The sequence below is a fragment of the Xyrauchen texanus genome, chromosome 1 (assembly GCF_025860055.1).
Source record: "Xyrauchen texanus isolate HMW12.3.18 chromosome 1, RBS_HiC_50CHRs, whole genome shotgun sequence".
NCBI lineage: Eukaryota > Metazoa > Chordata > Actinopteri > Cypriniformes > Catostomidae > Xyrauchen > Xyrauchen texanus.
The window spans coordinates 222,746-242,411 of NC_068276.1; the positions used below are offsets into that span (position 1 = coordinate 222,746).

Below are 19,666 nucleotides of genomic sequence, written 5' to 3' on the forward strand. Positions count from 1 at the left end.
GCCGTTTGAATCGATGAGTAGAGCTATTTCAGGTTCCTCTGTGCTGGCTGATGCTGGGCTGCTGTGAGACGAGGGCTGATGCTGCTGTGCTGAGGAGCCTGACAAGGGGCGCTGTGAGCGGTCTGGGTCGGGTCTCTTTGCGCTGACAGATGGGTGTTGACTCCCTGTGTTCGGCGACTCTGGGGTGGAGGGCAGTATTTGAGCTCTGTGGGTCTGCTCTGGTTCTTCTCTGGCCAGGAGGAGCTCTCTCAGCTGCTCTCTCAGGGCCTGGATCTCACTGCTCTGCTGCTCTCTTTCCTCCTGTATCTCTCTCAGCTGCTGCCTCATCGCTGCTGTGGACTGTTCTCTGTCCTCTAGCTGCAGTCTCAGTGCGGTCAGCTCACACTGATAGCTGTCCTTCTCTGTCTGGAGCTTTCTCGTCTGCTGTGTGAGGGCTGACAGTCTCTGTGTTAAGTGCTCAATGTTCTGCTGGAGTTCAGTATGAGCTGCACATGTGTCTGACTGCTGCTGTTTCAGCACAGTTTCTCTGAGCTGCACCATCTCCATCTCCAGCTTGGTGAAGTGCTCCTGTAGGAGAGGTATCGCTTTGAGCAGGGAGGGTGAGATGTGCTCAACAGTTTCTGCAGGAGTGGGTCTGAGATCCGAGGTGCTGTTCGGTGGATTCTGATCAGATGACGAGCTTTCAGATAGCACAGCTTTCTCATGTTTCACAATTTCCACTATTGTTCTGTAGTCCGCCTGAAATGTTTTCAGGTCCCCCTGTATCATGACTGTGCCATTTTTATAAATGTTCACAGTTATTACTGTGCTGTCAGGGTCATGTGGTTCTCTGATTTTGACTTTCCAGCCATTACAGATGCCTTCTTTCTTTACAGAGGGGTAATGGTTGATGATGGCTTTATGCCAGGCACTGGGGTGATCAGAGAAGAAAATGAGGTTGCAGATTTCTCCAGTTTTGAACAGATCTGCAAATAGGGTCTCAGGGTTGTTTGTCAGAAGTTTGTGCTTATAGCTTTTTCTTGCAGTGTCAGATTTCACCTCAGAGGGATACTGTATGGTGGTGAGGGGGGAGCTCATCTGCATATAGCAGTGGGCTGATTGCAGCTGCTGCTCTGATTGGCTGATTCTCTCTGCCTCAGTTGAATTGATACATTGAGTGCCAGAGTGTGGGCTAGCCATAGCTTTAGCTTTTTAGCATTTTTAGCTTATAAAAATATAAAAAGATCAATTTTATGCCCTTATATTTGGAAAAAATAAGCAAACAAGCCGAAAAAAAGATTCCCAGTGCAGTTTTAGTTGTACTCACTGCTTCTCCCTGTGAATCGGTGGTTCCTTTTCGGTTTTAAACTTTCCCTCCAATTTTCCAGCAGGCCTGTTGCTAGAAGTCTGATCTTCTGATCCTCTGCGTTGATTATTTGTGTTTAAAAATATAAATGCTGTATTTTCTGGGTTCTTTTCATCAAAGTTCACATCTGTATGTGGTATTCTTCTAGATTTTGTAACAAATAAAAACAAACTTTTTTAAAACAAACTTTACAAACACTTCTCTGTTCGGGGTTTCTGCACATTCTTTATGCACTTTCCATAGTATTATAATAGACATGACATACACAATTACAGGTAATGTGATATGAAAATGATTAATAATGTTTACAAAGGGACGCTAACTGTTTTGAGGCTATTTCACTGTTGAGGACTACACAGTAGCTCTCTCTCTCTCTCTCTCTCTCTCTCTGGCTGGTACCACCTACCAGCTAGCAGTCCCCACGAGGGAAATGGCTTTTTAAACATACAAAATAATAATAATAATTATTATTATTTTGTATTTTTTTTGTATGTAAAATGCAAAATGTTTCTTTTAGGGTAAGGTTTAGATATAAATTAGAGTTAGATCTGTATAAAATTAATGGAAGTCTCTCTCTCTGTCTGCGTGTGTGTGTGCGCGCGTGCGCGCTCTGAAGAAGAAATACAGTCATTCAGGTTTGGAACCTCATCAGGGTGAGATAATGATAACATATTGTTTTTATTTTGGGGCGAAATTCTTTCTACTAATTATTTCACTTCTGCAATGTATGAATTTTTGTACCACCAGATGGGGGCAATTTGTGTTTCTATTTACTAACGGTTTTATGATGCGAAGCTGTGAAATGTAAAAAAATAGAATTCATTGCAAAGGAAAATTGCTAAATTAAAACAACTGAATGTTAAACTCTTCTATTGCAAAAAAAAAAAATGGCCTAAATATTTACTGATGAACTTTAAACTGCAGTAAATCCGGATGTGTCATTGTTTCTTCGTCCAGCAGATGGCAGAGAGGGACAGTTGATACTCACTGTAGTGTGGTAGAGCAGATGGGCAGGACTCACACTTCTGAATTCACTCAGTCACTAAACTTCAGTCAGGGACACTCTGAGGCGACGGTTTAATATCAGTGAAAGGGATTCTGGATGTTCAGAAACAGAATCAAGAGTGATGTAGTCAGTCCGGACGTCCGAGTCAAGTCATGGTGAGTCTCTTCAGTTCTCACAGCAACATGAACATTTGTTTATTCAGCACTCGCTTTTATTCAGAGAGACCCTCAAAGAGGCACACGAGAAGTGCAGCGATAAAAAAAAAAAACAAGGCCAAAATTGGTCTAAAAAGAAGTGCTGGTACGGAGTATATTTACTTTAATGCATGTTTGTCTGATTTAATGGCTCATTTCATAACTGGAGTAACTAGACTCTCTTTGTTTGAACGGAAAGTAGCGATTTTTTACATATATCATATACCGAGTCATTCTGAAAACTGTTTCAAGAACACGCCATATGAATGGATTCTGATTTCTAGAAGGACTGTTCGCGGAAACTATGGTTGCCATGGTAAATGTTTGTAAGGGAATACATTCAGTGGGAAAATCTGGAGGAGGAATTCCCCCTCATCCCATCTGAACTCGGTAGGAAACACTGGCGATGTGGAACAAACCGAGGACTTTACAAACACTTCTCTGTTCGGGGTTTCTGCACATTCTTTATGCACTTTCCATAGTATTAGAATAGACATGACATACACAATTACAGGTAATGTGATATGAAAATGATTAATAATGTTTACAAAGGGATGATAACTGTTTTGAGGCTATTTCACTGTTGAGGACTACACAGTAGCTCTCTCTCTCTCTCTCTCTCTCACTCACACTCTCTCTCTCTCTCACACACACACACACACACATGCATAAATTTTCTTCTGCATTCATAGCAAGCGTTTGGAATGAGGGCAGAACACTGAGGTGTAGATGTGTGTGTGAAGATGCAGACTGATGTATTCTGCTCCCAGTGTTCAGTTTTGTGAGTGGAACAGGGTGGAGTACTCTGAGAGAGAGAGAGAGAGAGAGAGAGAGAGAGAGAGAGAGAGAGAGAGAGAGAGAGAGTTGGTTTATTTTGAGAGAAATGAAAAGACGTTGATGGTGGTTTGGAAGAAGTTGCATTTTCCACATAAGACCTGAAATAGTGAGAGAGAGAGAGAGAGAGAGAGAGAGAGAGATTATTCATTTTAAATTGGAGAAGCAATGGAAATATAAGATGCATCAAAACAAACACACAAATACGTGCAGTGGGCCTATAAAGTATTTGGACACTTATGAATTTACCTGCATCAGATTAAAACAAGTCAAGTCATTTATATTAAGAAAGATAGCACAAGCACTTTTTTCTAGCAAAACTATTCATTAAGAAATGTGTTTCAAATGAGTAGATGTAGTGTTCAAAATGAAGACCTGTTGACTGGTTGTCAATCGTTAGCGGAACATATTTAGTGTGATAAACTCCACCTGTTGTTACTGTGCTAGTGTGAACTTGAGGGAACTGTCTTCACACATCCACTAAAAATCCAGACACCAGCTGGTGAAAGTCATTGCAGAAATGGCTCAGAAAAGTTAGTTAAAGAGACAGTTCACCCAAAAATCTAAATAAAAATTCTCTCATCATTTTCTCTCCCTCATGCCATCCCAGATGTGTATGACTTTCTTCTGCAGAACACAAATTAAAAAATTTTGAAGAAAAGTTCAGCTCTTTTGTTCCGTACAATGCAAGTGAATGGTGACCAGAACATTTACACTCCAGAAAGCACATAAAGGCAGCATAAAAGTAATCCATACGACTCCAGTGGTTTAATCCATGTCTTCTGAAGTGATATGATAGGTGTGTGTGAGAAAGAGGTCAATATTTTAAGTATTCTTTTGCTTGAAATTCCTCTCCCTCCCCAGTAGGGGGCGATATGCATGAAGAATGTGAAGCACCAGAAACACAAGAAGAAGAAGAACGTGAAAGTTATCTTTTTCTCACCCACGTTGGAGTAATATGGATTACTTTTATGCTGATTTATGAGATTTTTAGAGCTTCAAAATGTTGGCACCCATTCACTTGCATTGTATGGAACAAAAGAACTGAAATGTTCTTCTAAAAATCTGCATTTGTGTTCCGCAGAGGAAATAAATTCATACACATCCGGGATGGCATGAGGGTGAGTAAATGATGAGAGCATTTTCATTTTTTGTGTGAACTATCCCTTTAAGAGAAAAAGTTAACCGTTAGATGACACTTTTGGAATGACATTCACACATTTTTAAGTGTTGCTTGGATGAATAGTTTAAATAGTTTTTACGTTTTACTGTACAGTAGTAATATATTTCTGTCGCAGTAGTAAAGTCCGTTCTCTCTTGTACAGATTTAGAAAGAGTGATCCATATTTTCGTCTCGTCACATTTAGACTACTGTAATTCCCTGTATTACGGAAATAACTCCTCATCTAAAAATGGTCCAGAATGCTGCTGCGAGACTCTGGAAGGGTATAAGGAAACGGGAACATATTACACATATCTTAGCCTCACTTCACTGTTTACTGGTCCTCATTAGAGTTTGTTTGTAAGTCATTGAATAACTCAGCACCATCATATCTTTCGAACTGCTTCATATTCACAAATCCTCTAGAGCCCTCAGATCGGGGGCTATAAAGGCTGCTTGTTGTACGTTGGTCTTGACTGAAGCGAACTGGCGAACGTGCCTTTGCCACAGCTGGATCCAAGCTTTGGAACAGTGTATCAGTACTTTTAAGAACAGCTCCGTCACTGGTTTTTAAATCCTTGCTAAAAACGTATTTCTTCTCTTTGGCTTTGAATCAATCGTAATGTCCATTTTATTATTAAAGGTTTTCTATTGTCTTATTTTATTGTTTTATAGCTCTTGTTGCACTGCACATTGTCAACAGCTGTCATATAAATTGTGCTCCATCAATAAATTTGACACTTGACAACCTATAGAGAACATGTACAGAACGTTCTCTTTTGGTTATTTTTAGGTTCACATTTTATAGAATTTTTCATGATCAGAAACGTTGCAGAAAGGTTGATGAAGAATGACTGAAAGCAGTATAGCATTTAATTAAATGTAGAAAAAGATCACATATAACACATTATAATGAACAGATGAGAAAAGAATACAATAATCATATATCTTCTCACCTTAATATCTAATCTTAATATCTAATAGGTTTGTGCCCGAAGCCGAATACCTTATTTGGAAAGACACAATTAATGACTTCAAAATGAATAACGGATTCATATTAGTCTTCCTAGATGTGTTGTGACTGATTTTAATGAGATATAATAATTATAATTCATTATAATAAATAATTAATCCATCGATCTCGGTTTTGAGGTTGAATCATGGTTCCAGAAAGTTTCTGGAAATTATGAGTTTCAGGGAACGTTAGGGGAACCATTGTGTACAACCTAAAATGAACGTTCTATTTCCGTATAGAAAACTTTCTTGGAAAACCAAAAACGTACCTTAAACGTACCTTATTTTCTAGGAACCAAAATTGAATGTTCCCAGAATATTCTGGGAACCAAAAATTGTTAGTTGGGGCTAGGGTTGCAGCGGTATACCGGTTTCACGGTATACCACGGTTTGAAAATTGACGGTTATCATACCATGTACATTTGCTTATCTACGGTATTGAGAAAAAAATACAACCGGACGGAGAATCTCACATGCGCGTGCACATCTCCTTTATTCTTTGTCTGCCTGTCAGACTCGTCAACTTGCGTCTCACACACACACACACACACACGCACGCGTGAAAATGTCAGAGAGAAGTGTGTGTTTAAGCAGTGTTTCTAAACTGGTCTATTCGGCAGGGAAATAACAATGCCATGGTTCTCCCATTGAAGATATTTTGGCGGCCGCCAGAGTGATCGACTATTTAGGACTGCCGAGGCAGATTTAATGATAATCTCACAAACAGCTAAAGCAGACATGGGCAACATATGGCCCATGGTATAATGTGGCCCGCGGCTCATTTATCATAAAAGCGTTTTTATTTTTCATTGGATATTTTAGTTAACTTGCATTGGGACCTAACGTGTCTCCACAAGCGTTTAATATGCTCAGGGTTGCCAGATAAAAAACAAAACACCCCCAGTTTCAGATTTATACTTGCACAAATTGGAAATATTCTGCCTAGTTTTATACTTATTTTGTGTACTCTGGCAACCATACATGTGAGTGCGCTATTTCTATCTCTGCACTATCTAGTGATCTGTAGTGCAATATTCTGCTCAAGGGAAAGTGTTATACGGCTACTCTGTGTCCATTCTTGAGGCTGCTTGTGATGTTTGGTGCTACTTTGCAGGTAAACCTTCTCAGTGATTAAATTCAATATAAAAGTAGATCTCGGCATCATTGACATGTATGTTAATGTAACTCTTGCAGTAATAATTTATCATAGTCATGCAGCCAGTGTTATTCAGTTGATTGCTGAAAAACCATCGAGGAGACCCGCATCATAACCTTTAGCATGTAAACGGGTAAAGTTTTAGAAAAAAAATAAGTAAATTTGTGCTTTGCGACAAACATTAAACGTTCTATAAATTTCTTTTTTTTTATTATTATTAACATGTAAACTAACATGCTGTAGTTTTATAACATGTTATAGTTAAATTATATTTTTTTATCATGTTTATAATTCTGTTAGCTTTCTTATTTTTTCTATTTATTTTATTTTTAAAAAGGAGATTTTTTTTTATACATCAATAAAATAAATGGTTTCAAGTTTCAATTATAATAAAGTGTTTGCTCAAAAATAAATAAATAAATAAAACAACCCTTCTGTTTTCACTGATAATAGTAATTGTGTAATACCGTATACTGTGAAACCGTGATATTTTCTAAGACGGTTATCATACCGTGAAAAGCTCATACCGTTGCAACCCTAGTTGGGGTAGACCTATTATAGACATCACTTACTTCATGATATATGACAATAGAAACTGCTGGATCAGACATTTCTGTGGGGTGAAGTTCCTCATTGTGAAATGTGTCAGAGAAAGGGGAGAATTCCAGCTGAATCCCTTTCTTCCATTCACCCGCTCTCTCTCTCTCTCTCTCTCTCTCTCTCTCTCTCTCATCTGCCTGCATGCCTCCATCTGGATTCTATCATCGTTCTTCAACATGATCTATGTGTCTCTCTCTTTGTCTCTCGTCCAACTCTTCCACTAGGCACTGCTGAGAAAGAGAGGAAGTTGAGTTGAAGAATGACATACCGCCAGCTTTGGCTGATCTTACTGGACACACACACACACACACACACACACACACACACACAAATCTGCAGAAATGTGGGTTATAAGGTCGGGCTGTTGCTGAGCGTCATTGTCTCATGATTACACAAGTTTGATCAAACAGATCGGGAACTTTTCCATAACAGTAACACTTTATCACTTAACCATAAACTTAAACCCCAAAATCTTTTGGCATTTTAAAATTGTAATTACATCAATATTTCATATGTTTAATAAGTCATTTCAATTGTGGGGACTATCTTCACAATGCACATGTCACAGAAACACATTTTTCTGAATTCTCTCCTGTTAAAAGATCCCAGTAATCGCACGTGTCTCCTCTAGAGTTTCAGAAGTGATCTCGATAATGTTGGCAACTGTGCTCGGATTTGCCACACAAAAATCAGATTTTAATAACAACAACAAATGATCTTAGCTATCCACATTTTATAGCTCTATACTCTTACTTAGATCAACATTTGTGTCTCATTATGAATTTGACAACATCTGAGACTGAGCTGAAAAAGCAGCACAATAGTCCCTATAATAGATTGTTAAGACTCCATTAGAATGAACCAGACGCTGTTAATTCACTGTTAATATATTAACCTGTAAATCATAGAAATCTGATTAAAAATATATTAATCTGAATAGACAAATAAACAAACGCATAGGTGTGTGCTACCTTAGAAAACCAACACTGCAACTGATAAAAATGGCTAAAAAGTTTTTTGATTGTCCAGCCAAATGTGGATTATAAAATAGGCAAATAGTGGCAATATCAAGTCTAAGTTTACTTCTCAAATCTACCACATGCAGCAGCAACTGCAGGCAATGAAATGCAACAAAATCTGGATTTGTTTTAAAGTATTACATTTAAAGAAATTATTGAAAAAACTACATTGTCATAATTTATTTACTCTCCAAATCCATATGAATGTTCTTTCTTGTTATAAGTATCATGCACAAGTCACATAGACTACTTATGATATGATTGTACGACTGTACATAGTAAGCTAGAGATGGAGATTCTGGCAAGATCTAGATAAGCTAAACAGAGTTCAGGCATTTTCACTGACCCAGGATCAATTTGAAGTCAGCATTTATGGATACTGTAGCATTTATAGTCCAGACGGGCATCAGTATTTCAGCGTTAGTGTGTTTGTGTCATCGTCATGTGATCTGTTCACCAGTTTCAGCTCTAATAATCCGTTTCCTTGTTTTCATTTGACTTTTTTTCCTGCCTTTTTCTTTCCCTGTTTGTTTTTCTTTCCTCACCCTCCCCGCCACTCTAAACTTTCTGGCCTTCCTGGTTCACTTTCCTTAGACATCCCTCTCCCTTTTGTTTCTTTTCCTCATTACTCACTGAGTGGGAGACTTCTGAGAGCATAATATGTGTTTTGTGAAGAGGCTATGGCATAATTGTTGTCGGATGATATTTTGATATTTTGGATGTAGAAGTGAGCGAGACAGAGAGTAGGAGTGTTTAAGCAGGGAAAGGGGAGAAAGAGAAACAGTGAGTGAAAAAACGCAACGAGAGGAAAATGTTTAGGGTTGTTATGACGAAACATCAATGTAATAAACATTAATGAGTGAGTTCATGTGTGTGTACGTGTGTGTTTACTGGTCAACCCATGTTTCTCAGGACCACTTGGTGTGCCTCGTTCATAAAAAATAAATAATATAATAATAATAATAATAATTGTTTTAGTGTGTATGTGCACATCAGTGTGTAACCATTGTGTAAATAAAACTAATACAAATATAAACAATGAATAAATATATCGGTTATCAGACACTTAGCCATAAAATATCTTAGTAACTGTTGCCATTCTCCATTTCTCTTACAAGCGTTTGCTTTTTCCCAATGAGTGTCTATTGGAGTAATGTGTGTTTGAATATTTTTAAGTGGAATTTTACAGAAATGATTCAAAAAATGTACAACATTTTGTTGCTGGGTCACTTGTAATAGTGATATGAGGTACATAGAGAGCATAGGGTGTGGGAACAAAAAGGGTGCTGCAGTTTAGGAGAGGTTGATGATATACATATGCACACACAACGGATCATGCCTACCACCTTTCGAGCACATACACACACACACACACACACACACACACACACACACACACACACACACACACACACACACACACACACACAACACAACACAAATGGAACATTTTCACCATCATTAGTTAGTCTACCACATCCAAATCTGTTGTCATATCAGTGTGAATGAGAAATAACTATAAAACACAATATAGCCTCAAGCAGCAATCATCAGGGTCCAAGCAAATATGGCCAGAACATGACCAAATTATTTGGGGGCAATGATGGATTCAGAAGAAACATATTTATTTTTATTCTAGCCCCTATGTTTCTGAAGTTATTAGCAAAAATGCTAATAAGATCATTATAGCACCACCTTGTGGCCGATTCGCACCAAATTTGTTATACAGCCTACGTTTGGTGATCTGTAATGGTGCGTTCAGACCAGAGTCATCGAGAGTGTCAAATCGATTGGAAGTCATTCATTTTCTATGGCAGCCAGCGGCGCGGTGTGGGCATCAGAGTGAAGTTCAAGTACAGGCAGCATTATGGTGATGAGCTTTGACGCTGTTCGGCTGCAACCTATTGGAGTGTAGAAGTGCTCCGCTCTAGCGAAGTCTAGAGAACACAACAGTGTAAACTTTGGTTCCCACCAAACATTAGTCCTGAAGACAAAATGGAGAAGAAACTGATTATTGCCGTGGCGGATTTTCCCATAATATATGACCTGCCCCTGTGTGCTTACAGGGATATATATATATATATATATACAGTGAGGAAAATAAGTATTTGAACACCCTGCTATTTTGCAAGTTCTCCCACTTAGAAATCATGGAGGGGTCTGAAATTGTCATCGTAGGTGCATGTCCACTGTGAGAGACATAATCTAAAAAAAAAATCCAGAAATCACAATGTATGATTTTTTAACTATTTATTTGTATGATACAGCTGCAAATAAGTATTTGAACACCTGAGAAAATCAATGTTAATATTTGGTACAGTAGCCTTTGTTTGCAATTACAGAGGTCAAACGTTTCCTGTAGTTTTTCACCAGGTTTGCACACACTGCAGGAGGGATTTTGGCCCACTCCTCCACACAGATCTTCTCTAGATCAGTCAGGTTTCTGGGCTGTCGCTGAGAAACACGGAGTTTGAGCTCCCTCCAAAGATTCTCTATTGGGTTTAGGTCTGGAGACTGGCTAGGCCACGCCAGAACCTTGATATGCTTCTTACAGAGCCACTCCTTGGTTATCCTGGCTGTGTGCTTCGGGTCATTGTCATGTTGGAAGACCCAGCCTCGACCCATCTTCAATGCTCTAACTGAGGGAAGGAGATTGTTCCCCAAAATCTCGCAATACATGGCCCCAGTCATCCTCTCCTTAATACAGTGCAGTCAGCCCTGTCCCATGTGCAGAAAAACACCCCCAAAGCATGATGCTACCACCCCCATGCTTCACAGTAGGGATGGTGTTCTTGGGATGGTACTCATCATTCTTCTTCCTCCAAACACGGTTAGTGGAATTATGACCAAAAAGTTCTATTTTGGTCTCATCTGACCACATGACTTTCTCCCATGACTCCTCTGGATCATCCAAATGGTCATTGGCAAACTTAAGACGGGCCTTGACATGTGCTGGTTTAAGCAGGGGAACCTTCCGTGCCATGCATGATTTCAAACCATGACGTCTTAGTGTATTACCAACAGTAACCTTGGAAACGGTGGTCCCAGCTCTTTTCAGGTCATTGACCAGCTCCTCCAGTGTAGTTCTGGGCTGATTTCTCACCTTTCTTAGGATCATTGAGACCCCACGAGGTGAGATCTTGCATGGAGCCCCAGTCCGAGGGAGATTGACAGTCAGGTTTAGCTTCTTCCATTTTCTAATGATTGCTCCAACAGTGGACCTTTTTTCACCAAGCTGCCTGGCAATTTCCCCATAGCACTTTCCAGCCTTGTGGAGGTGTACAATTTTGTCTCTAGTGTCTTTGGACAGCTCTTTGGTCTTGGCCATGTTAGTAGTTGGATTCTTACTGATTGTATGGGGTGGACAGGTGTCTTTATGCAGCTAACGACCTCAAACAGGTGCATCTAATTTAGGATAATAAATGGAGTGGAGGTGGACATTTTAAAGGCAGACTAACAGGTCTTTGAGGGTCAGAATTCTAGCTGATAGACAGGTGTTCAAATACTTATTTGCAGCTGTATCATACAAATAAATAGTTAAAAAAATCATACATTGTGATTTCTGGTTTTTATTTTTAGATTATGTCTCTCACAGTGGACATGCACCTACGATGACAATTTCAGACCCCTCCATGATTTCTAAGTGGGAGAACTTGCAAAATAGCAGGGTGTTCAAATACTTATTTTCCTCACTGTATATATAACAATGCGTGGACAAAGGTGTCTGAAATCATTGATTTGCCATGTGAGTTGATGAAGTGGATATTATGGTTTATATAATATTATGTAATAATATATTAAAAGATTTCATGAGGATATACGCTACTTGTGATATGTCAACAAAAAGATACCGGTCGACATGTCTGTATTTTTTTCGGCCTTTTTAAATATAGTTCACAAAACCAAGCATCCTCAACGAACATTGACGACTATTTCAACTACGTCAGAGCGTCCACGAATCTTTGATAGCGTTGTTGGCAGGGCAGCCAAAGTGAATTTTTACGCTCTCGCCGCCTCTGGTCTAAACTCACGGTAAGAGCATCGTAAATTTAATAACGATCTGCCATTCGTAACGCAAGTTATTAGCTGCTGAAATTTTATTGGCTGCTGGCAGCCATTTTTGTTCATTTGTCAAATCATTTTTGTAAGGATATGCTAGCACGTGAGCCAAAGATGTTGTATGCCAAATTTCAACTTTTTCACTCATACGGTTGCAGAGTTGCAATTTTTAGCTGTAGCTCCCCCTAGTGACGAAACTGGATGAAACTTTGCATGCTTCCTCGAAATGTTTTGGTATGAATGTATATAATGTTTCTTAAGGTTTGGACTTTGCATTGAGAATTTAAAGCTCATTGAGTAAATTTGGGCCACACACAAATAATGAATTCATTAATATCTTCGAAATTATTTGATGAATCAAAAGTAAGATTTTTTTATTAATTTTTTTGTCATCAGGTCAGTCAATAGATCTTATGTGCAAAGCTTTTAGTAAATCAGAGATATGGCCTAGGACTAGGTCACAATTGCAAATTGCAGGGAAAAAAACTTTCTTGATGGAAATAAAATCTGAGATTTTGTCTTGACTTCAGGAATCAGAGGGAAAAGCATTTTGATTCTAGCCCTTACTGTTGTGAAGTGCTTATAATAGCACCACCTAGTGTTGTATGGGTGTTTGTGTATGTGCCTGAGTAGTGGGCGAGATTTGGGACCATCCTGCTAAGTTTGGTGTCTCTATAACTTATGGTTTTGGCAGCCCATTCACTTTTAGGGCAGAAATATTATAATTAAAATAAATATAGCTGCAAGCAGCGATTAACGAGGTTCAAGCCTTTAAGGTCCTTTAAGTTCATATGCAGCGGATATTAAGTATTAATAAACTAGCCTGTTAGCAACTAAAACAATGTTAAAGTGCCTTAATTTTGAAAAACATTGGTAGCACACAGATATGGTATATTATTTACATTTCTGACTGTTAAAGTGCCACTAAGAGGCATAGGTATGCAATTTTTTCATGTGTCCTCAGAATGACCCAATACATAAGTATCTCAAATTTTGTGAAAACATCTCAGTGTTCCCACGCATCCTGGAAAACCTGGAATAGTTCTTCACCAGAGTCTCAACCAGTTCAACATAGTTTTCGGCCTTGTGATTGCCCAGGAAGCCCCGAACCACTACGACAAAGCCACTTTCTCCTTACTAGTGAGCTGCTTGGGGAATTCATTGCATTTCAGGATCCTCTTTATCTGTGGTCTGACGAAGACACTGGCTTTGACCTTTGCCTCAGACAGCTTAGGGAAGAAGTCTTGAAGGCTGCCGACTCTTTATCTAGAGCTCTGACAAATTGTTTCATAAGGCCCAATTTGATGTGAAGTGGTGGCATCTGCACCTTCCAGGGGTCCAACAGTGGCTCCCAATTGACATTGTTCCTCCCCACAGAGAAGTCTGTTGTGGCCAGTCCCAACTGTGGTAGTGCACCTTGGTGTCCCTGCTGTCCCAAAGGCAAAGATAGCAGGGAAACTTGGTAAAACTGCCCTCCTATGACCTCCCAGCCATACTCATCATACTTGCATCCAGCAAGGTCTTGATATGTATACACTTAGGCATCTAGAACTAGACTGAACTGGTGGGCTTAAGGCCCCTGTATTTATACTACTACTAAATAAATGACTGGAAAGTTCTAGAAATTACTCCAAGTTTACTCGGCACTGAATCTATCTGGAATGTTCTGGAAATCAGTGATTTCTAAATATCATTGTCTTGATCACAAAAGCAAAGTTTGTGGGGAATAATAGCCATTTTCTATACTTTTGAGGCATAAGCAATTAGGAAATAACACTTACTACTCAGGAACCAAACAATTTTGTTACACAGTGTTATTGAATATGAACATAGAAAACATGTCCATGTATTAATGATTGTCTCAACTTTTTGGACCCTCATGAGTTTACATCCCTGTGAGTTATACATTTTAGACAATGATGACAGTCAGACCACTGATGTAAAAAACTAAAAATAATTCACACTATGTTCATAGCGTGATTATTCGGCCTTAACATCTTGGCATGTGAATTAATTTTCAGTAATTCAACGATCGGAGTCAGCTTATTCCGCGTTTACAACATATAGTATGCAGAAAACATGGAATATATTCATAAAAATGGCATGAGCAATAAACAGCAGAATGTCATGGAATATGACATACTGTTTTTGTCAAATAAATGTGTGAAAGTACATTTAAAATTGTGATATATCCTAGTGTGATAATTAAACTATAAATAAATAAATAATCTTTAAGTGATGCACGTTTCAAAATGAATGTATAGAGCTGGCCGCTCATACACTAAAAATACCTCATCATGATCATCATGTTTACACTTGTGTGTGTTATGACCGAGACAGAGAGCACTCTGAAGTGCACAGCACATACAGACTATGCATTTATTTAATTAAATGACTGCTTTACGGGAATTAATAATCACAAAATATGCCATGGAGCATACTACTTATCTGGAGGTGGGAAACCTGTCAAAAACACACAGAAATGGCAAAATAAAAGCTAGATTTAAATGGACATGTGTTTTTGCTTAAATATTACACTTGTTGGGTACATAAAATGTCCTGGAAATGTCCTGGAAAATTGTGGCTTGAAAAGAGTGGTAACCCTGTCTCATTCCATTCAAGAGTTATAAGTAGTTATATATTTTTTGGTTATTTATTTAATTATTAATAAAGGGACTCCAGAGAATCTTTCTGCACTGGTCAGGACTAGTTCATATAGCATATAAAGTTGATGGTGGCCAAGTTTTTGAAGGTATGCAAATGTCCCCATAGATCTTAATATCACCATGGACAAAGACACTGAATGCAAAATGTCTAGTCAATCGGACCAACGGTTCCATAGTAAGAGACATTTTGACATTTTTTACTATTATAGTGTTATCAAGTGGTGGAGATGTACAATTGTTTTTGTGTACGTACTTGAGGCAAAGTTGTTCAGAATGAGGAGATCTACAATATGGTATGAATAACATGCTCACAATAACAGTGGTATATACAATTATTTACAAGCATGAAATCTCAACAGCGCCTCCCTATAGCTAATGTTTTCAAATTTTGCACAGACCTCTTGGGCCAAGAGAAAAATAGGCCTACCAGGTTTAATTCCAATCTGCCTTATTTAACCCAGTATAAATGCTGCTAAAAGCTGATTGGTCGATGGTGGACATATTTTTAAATATATGCTTTTGAAACGTTAATTTTAACTACTGCTCAAGCCACATCTAGCCCTGATGAGTTAATTTTATTATTTTATTCATTCTGCTTAATGATATTAGATTGTATTGCACCTCTGAAGTACAAAGAATCAAAAACAAAAAATTCTCTCTATTGTCTAAATGAACATACCCGGTCTTTGAGGCAGACCTGCCGTAGAGCTGAGAGGAAATGGAAGAAAGATCGCCTTACTGTCTCTTACCAGATTTATAAAGATTGTTTAAAAGATCTTTCAGAACGCGTCTAAGTTGGCAAGAACAAATTACCTTTCAAATTTAATTAATACACATTCTAATAGACCTAAGATTTTATTTTCAACTATGAATTTGGCAATAAATCCAAACTGTCATTATAATGTTGCTCCCTCTAAGGCGATCTGTGACAAATTCATGACTTTTTTCCAAGAGAAAATTAATACCATTCGCTCGTCTTTCACCAATACTCTATCAGGTATTGTATTTAATTTGGTTACTGGTTCTGCTGCTTTCTCTGGTTTTCAGCATGTCTCTCTCTCTGATCTTAGTGAAATGATTAGTGATATGAGGCCTACTACCTCTCCACATGATATTATTATAAAAACAGCTTTTGCAACTATTAGTCCAAGTATACAAATAATTATAAATTCTTCCCTAGAAAATGGTATTGTCCCAGGATGTTTTAAACATGCAGCAGTGAAACCTCTACTTAAGAAACCGGGCTTAGATCAAAATTGTTTAAATAACTATCGGCCTGTTTCCAAGCTGCCATTTCTGTCAAAGTTATTATAGATGGTGGTGCTATCCCAATTACTTCCATTTTTAAAGTCAACAGACATTTTTGAAGCTCTACAATCAGGTTTTACAGCTTATCATAGCACAGAATCAGCTTTGCTGAAAGTATTTAATGATCTACTGTCTACGGTTGACTCTGGGAAAAGTGCTGTATTAATTCTGTTAGACCTTACTGCTGCTTTTGATACAGTGGATCATAGCATTCTCCTTTTGAGGTTGGAACACTGGGTTGGTATAAAGAGCACAGCACTACAGTGGTTTAAATCTTATCTGACAGATAGGGTTTTTTCTGTTAGTATGGATAAGTTCTCTTCATCTGTAGCTCCTGTTCTCTGTGGGGTTCCTCAGGGATCCATTCTGGGGCCAATTCTTTTTAATTTGTATATGCTCCCTCTTGGAAATATTATTAGGAGACGTAATATTTTGTTTCATTTTTACGCTGATGATACACAACTTTATCTGCCATTGAAATCAGGTGATTCTGTTCAACACCTCTTGGAATGTATTGAAGACATAAAAAAGTGGTTATCGAGTAACTTTATCCAGCTAAACAATGATAAGAGTGAAATGATTATTTTTGGTTCTGCTGAATCTAGAATCGCTCTTGCTAACAAGCTTGGCCAACACTTCCGCCATGTTAATTCGCATGTGAGGAATCTTGGTGTCATTATAGATTCTGACTTGGGCTTAGTCCGACAAATAAATTCAGTAGTGAAAAATAGTTTTTATCAGTTACGAATGATTTCTAAATTTAAATCAGTTTTATCTTTTCAAGACCTGGAGACTGTTATTCATGCTTTTATCACCTCTCGATTGGATTATTGTAATTCTCTTTATGTTGGTCTTCCTCAATCCTCTCTTTTCCGTCTTCAACTGGTTCAAAATGCTGCAGCCAGATTTTTGACATCATCTAAAAAAGGGATCATATTACACCAATCCTGGCCTCTCTGCACTGGCTTCCTGTTTATTTTAGGATTCAATTTAAAATACTGTTGTTTGTTTTTAAGGCTCTTAATAACCAGGCCCCATCATATATTAGGGATTTAATACAGCCATACTTACCAACTAGGTCTTTAAGATCTGAAGACAAAATGTTATTGCATATTCCTCGGTCACGTTGTATACGTAAGGGTGATAGAGCATTTGCAGTTGCTGCCCCTAGGCTATGGAATCAGCTACCACTTGACATTAGACAAGCTTCATCACTGTCTAGTTTTAAATGCAGGCTTAAAACACATTTTTATTCTCTAGCGTTTTGCAGTATTAAATGAGATTGTCTTTTTGTTTTTTTTTATGACGTGTTTTGTTTTATTAATGTATTTTATATTCATCTGTACTTGGCATGTTTGTTTTATTTTAATGTATTGTATATTCAACTGTACAGCACTTCGGTCAGCTTTGCTGTGTTTGAGTGTGCTTTAGAAATAAATTGTACTTACTTTACAACTCTTCTCATATACCTTGATGAAACCTTGGACAAAGAAACTGCATGCAGAATTTCAAGTCGATCGGACCAACAGTTTCATACTTAGAGACATTTTTAATTTCTTTATTATTATAGCGCCAACAAGAGGCAAAGGTGTGCAATTTTTTGTGTGCCCTCAGAATACCCCCATGCATAAGTGTACCAAATGTGGCTATAATATCTTAATCTGTTCAAAAGTTATAACCTTTTTAGTAAAATGGTCAACTCCACTACGTACGTTTTGGCATACCATTTGATGATAAATCAAAATGAAAAAATGTATTTATTAACTTTTCATATTGGGACTCTGTCAATCATTCTGCACTAGTTTGGTTCTGATTGGGAAAATGGCCTAGGACAAGTTCATTTTGAAATATTTTCCAAGAATCCAAAATATTGGGAAAAGGAAGGGCCAGAGCCAAAAATGGATCTTAAAAGATTTGATGCAAGGAATCACTGGAAAACTTTATATTTAGATTGTTGACCTTACGGTTGTAGAGACATGAACACAAACACAAAGGTGCTTATCATATCGCCACCTAGTGTCTGACGGATGAGTGTGTGTGGGGGGAGCATTTGGAACCATCCTGCCGAGTTTGGAATCTGATTTACGGTCTCTGATGCCTAGACATTTTTAGGGCAGAAAAAAACGTGTAATAATAAGAAAATCGGAACAAATACAATACAAAATTCTGAAACAGGTATTTAAAATCAGGCCTACAATATTTTTTATGTTGTAAATAATTTATCTGAAAAGTCTGTTACACTTTGTTTGTTACACTTTGTATGATTGAGATGCGTGCATATGGGCCAGAGAAACTGCAGCCCTCCTGAACACCACAGCACCAATAATTTTTACAATGGAAATCTGTGGTCAAATATGGTACTGCAATGAGCCCTCAATGAGATGCAACAGGGCAGAAATTATTCTGCCCATTATGAAGTATCAAACCAAAAGTATATTTAGTAGTAGTATGTGCCAGCAGTCATACAGATTGCAAACATGGCGACTGCTATTGATAAATATGTGGAACAGTGTGTCGTTTCTAGGGCTGCACAATTAATCTAAATAAAATCGAAATTGCGATATGATCTTGTGCGATTATGAAATTGCAGATTGCTGCGATTTACTTATGTTTGCTTACGTGCACTAAATGCTTTATTTACACTAAACTGGCACGTCCTGTGTGAAGCATTTTTTATTATTGTCTGCAGTAGCAGCATCTCCGTTTCCGCAAGGCACATGTATCATAATAATAACGCAGAAACAAGATGAGGTATAATTCAAACATCTTTATTAAATGATTTCTGAGCAAACAGCATTAACAGTAACACCTGTAGAGTCCAGAAACATCTCTTCATTCTCCCGTCATTTGTTTACCTCACGAGCGAGCGTGTCGCCCTTATTACACTCCCCGCGGAAACAAGTGAAAGCGGACCTAATATTACCAACATCCAACAAAATGAAAAGGAAGGAACATACATATAATACATTTATATCAAATATTTAGTTACTGTAATATAATGCAAATAAATAATACTAAATATAATAAAAGAATAAATACAAATTATTAAATGAAATGGTGACAAACTAACCCAAATTTCCACTTTAAATGTAATTACACCAATGGGTTATCAGTTCAACTTCAGTTTGACATTAAGCCTCATTATTAAAGAATAGTTTGTATAAGTTTTATATAGAGTCACTTTTATATTTGAAAATTATATTTAGTGTATACTGAATTATTCAATCAACCAACATAATTTTTGACAGCAAAAACTAGGCAACAACTATTGTTTTACCAACAGGGAAATGTAGTTAACAGTGA

General features: G+C 37.8%; 2 protein-coding genes across 2 annotated transcripts in view; one reads left to right on the top strand and one right to left on the bottom strand.

Annotated features, from left to right (window-relative positions):
- The window catches only part of LOC127648178 (histone H3), a 1,095,985-nt gene that overhangs the window by 50,975 nt on the left and 1,025,344 nt on the right, over window positions 1–19,666 (bottom strand). The window lies entirely within an intron of this gene.
- LOC127647870 (rho guanine nucleotide exchange factor 40-like) overlaps window positions 2,379–19,666 on the top strand; it is a 99,427-nt gene continuing 82,139 nt past the window's right edge. The window contains 1 exon segment of the mRNA XM_052132388.1: window positions 2,379–2,506. Within this exon segment, the coding sequence (XP_051988348.1) occupies window positions 2,504–2,506 (3 nt within the window). The 5' untranslated portion in view covers window positions 2,379–2,503.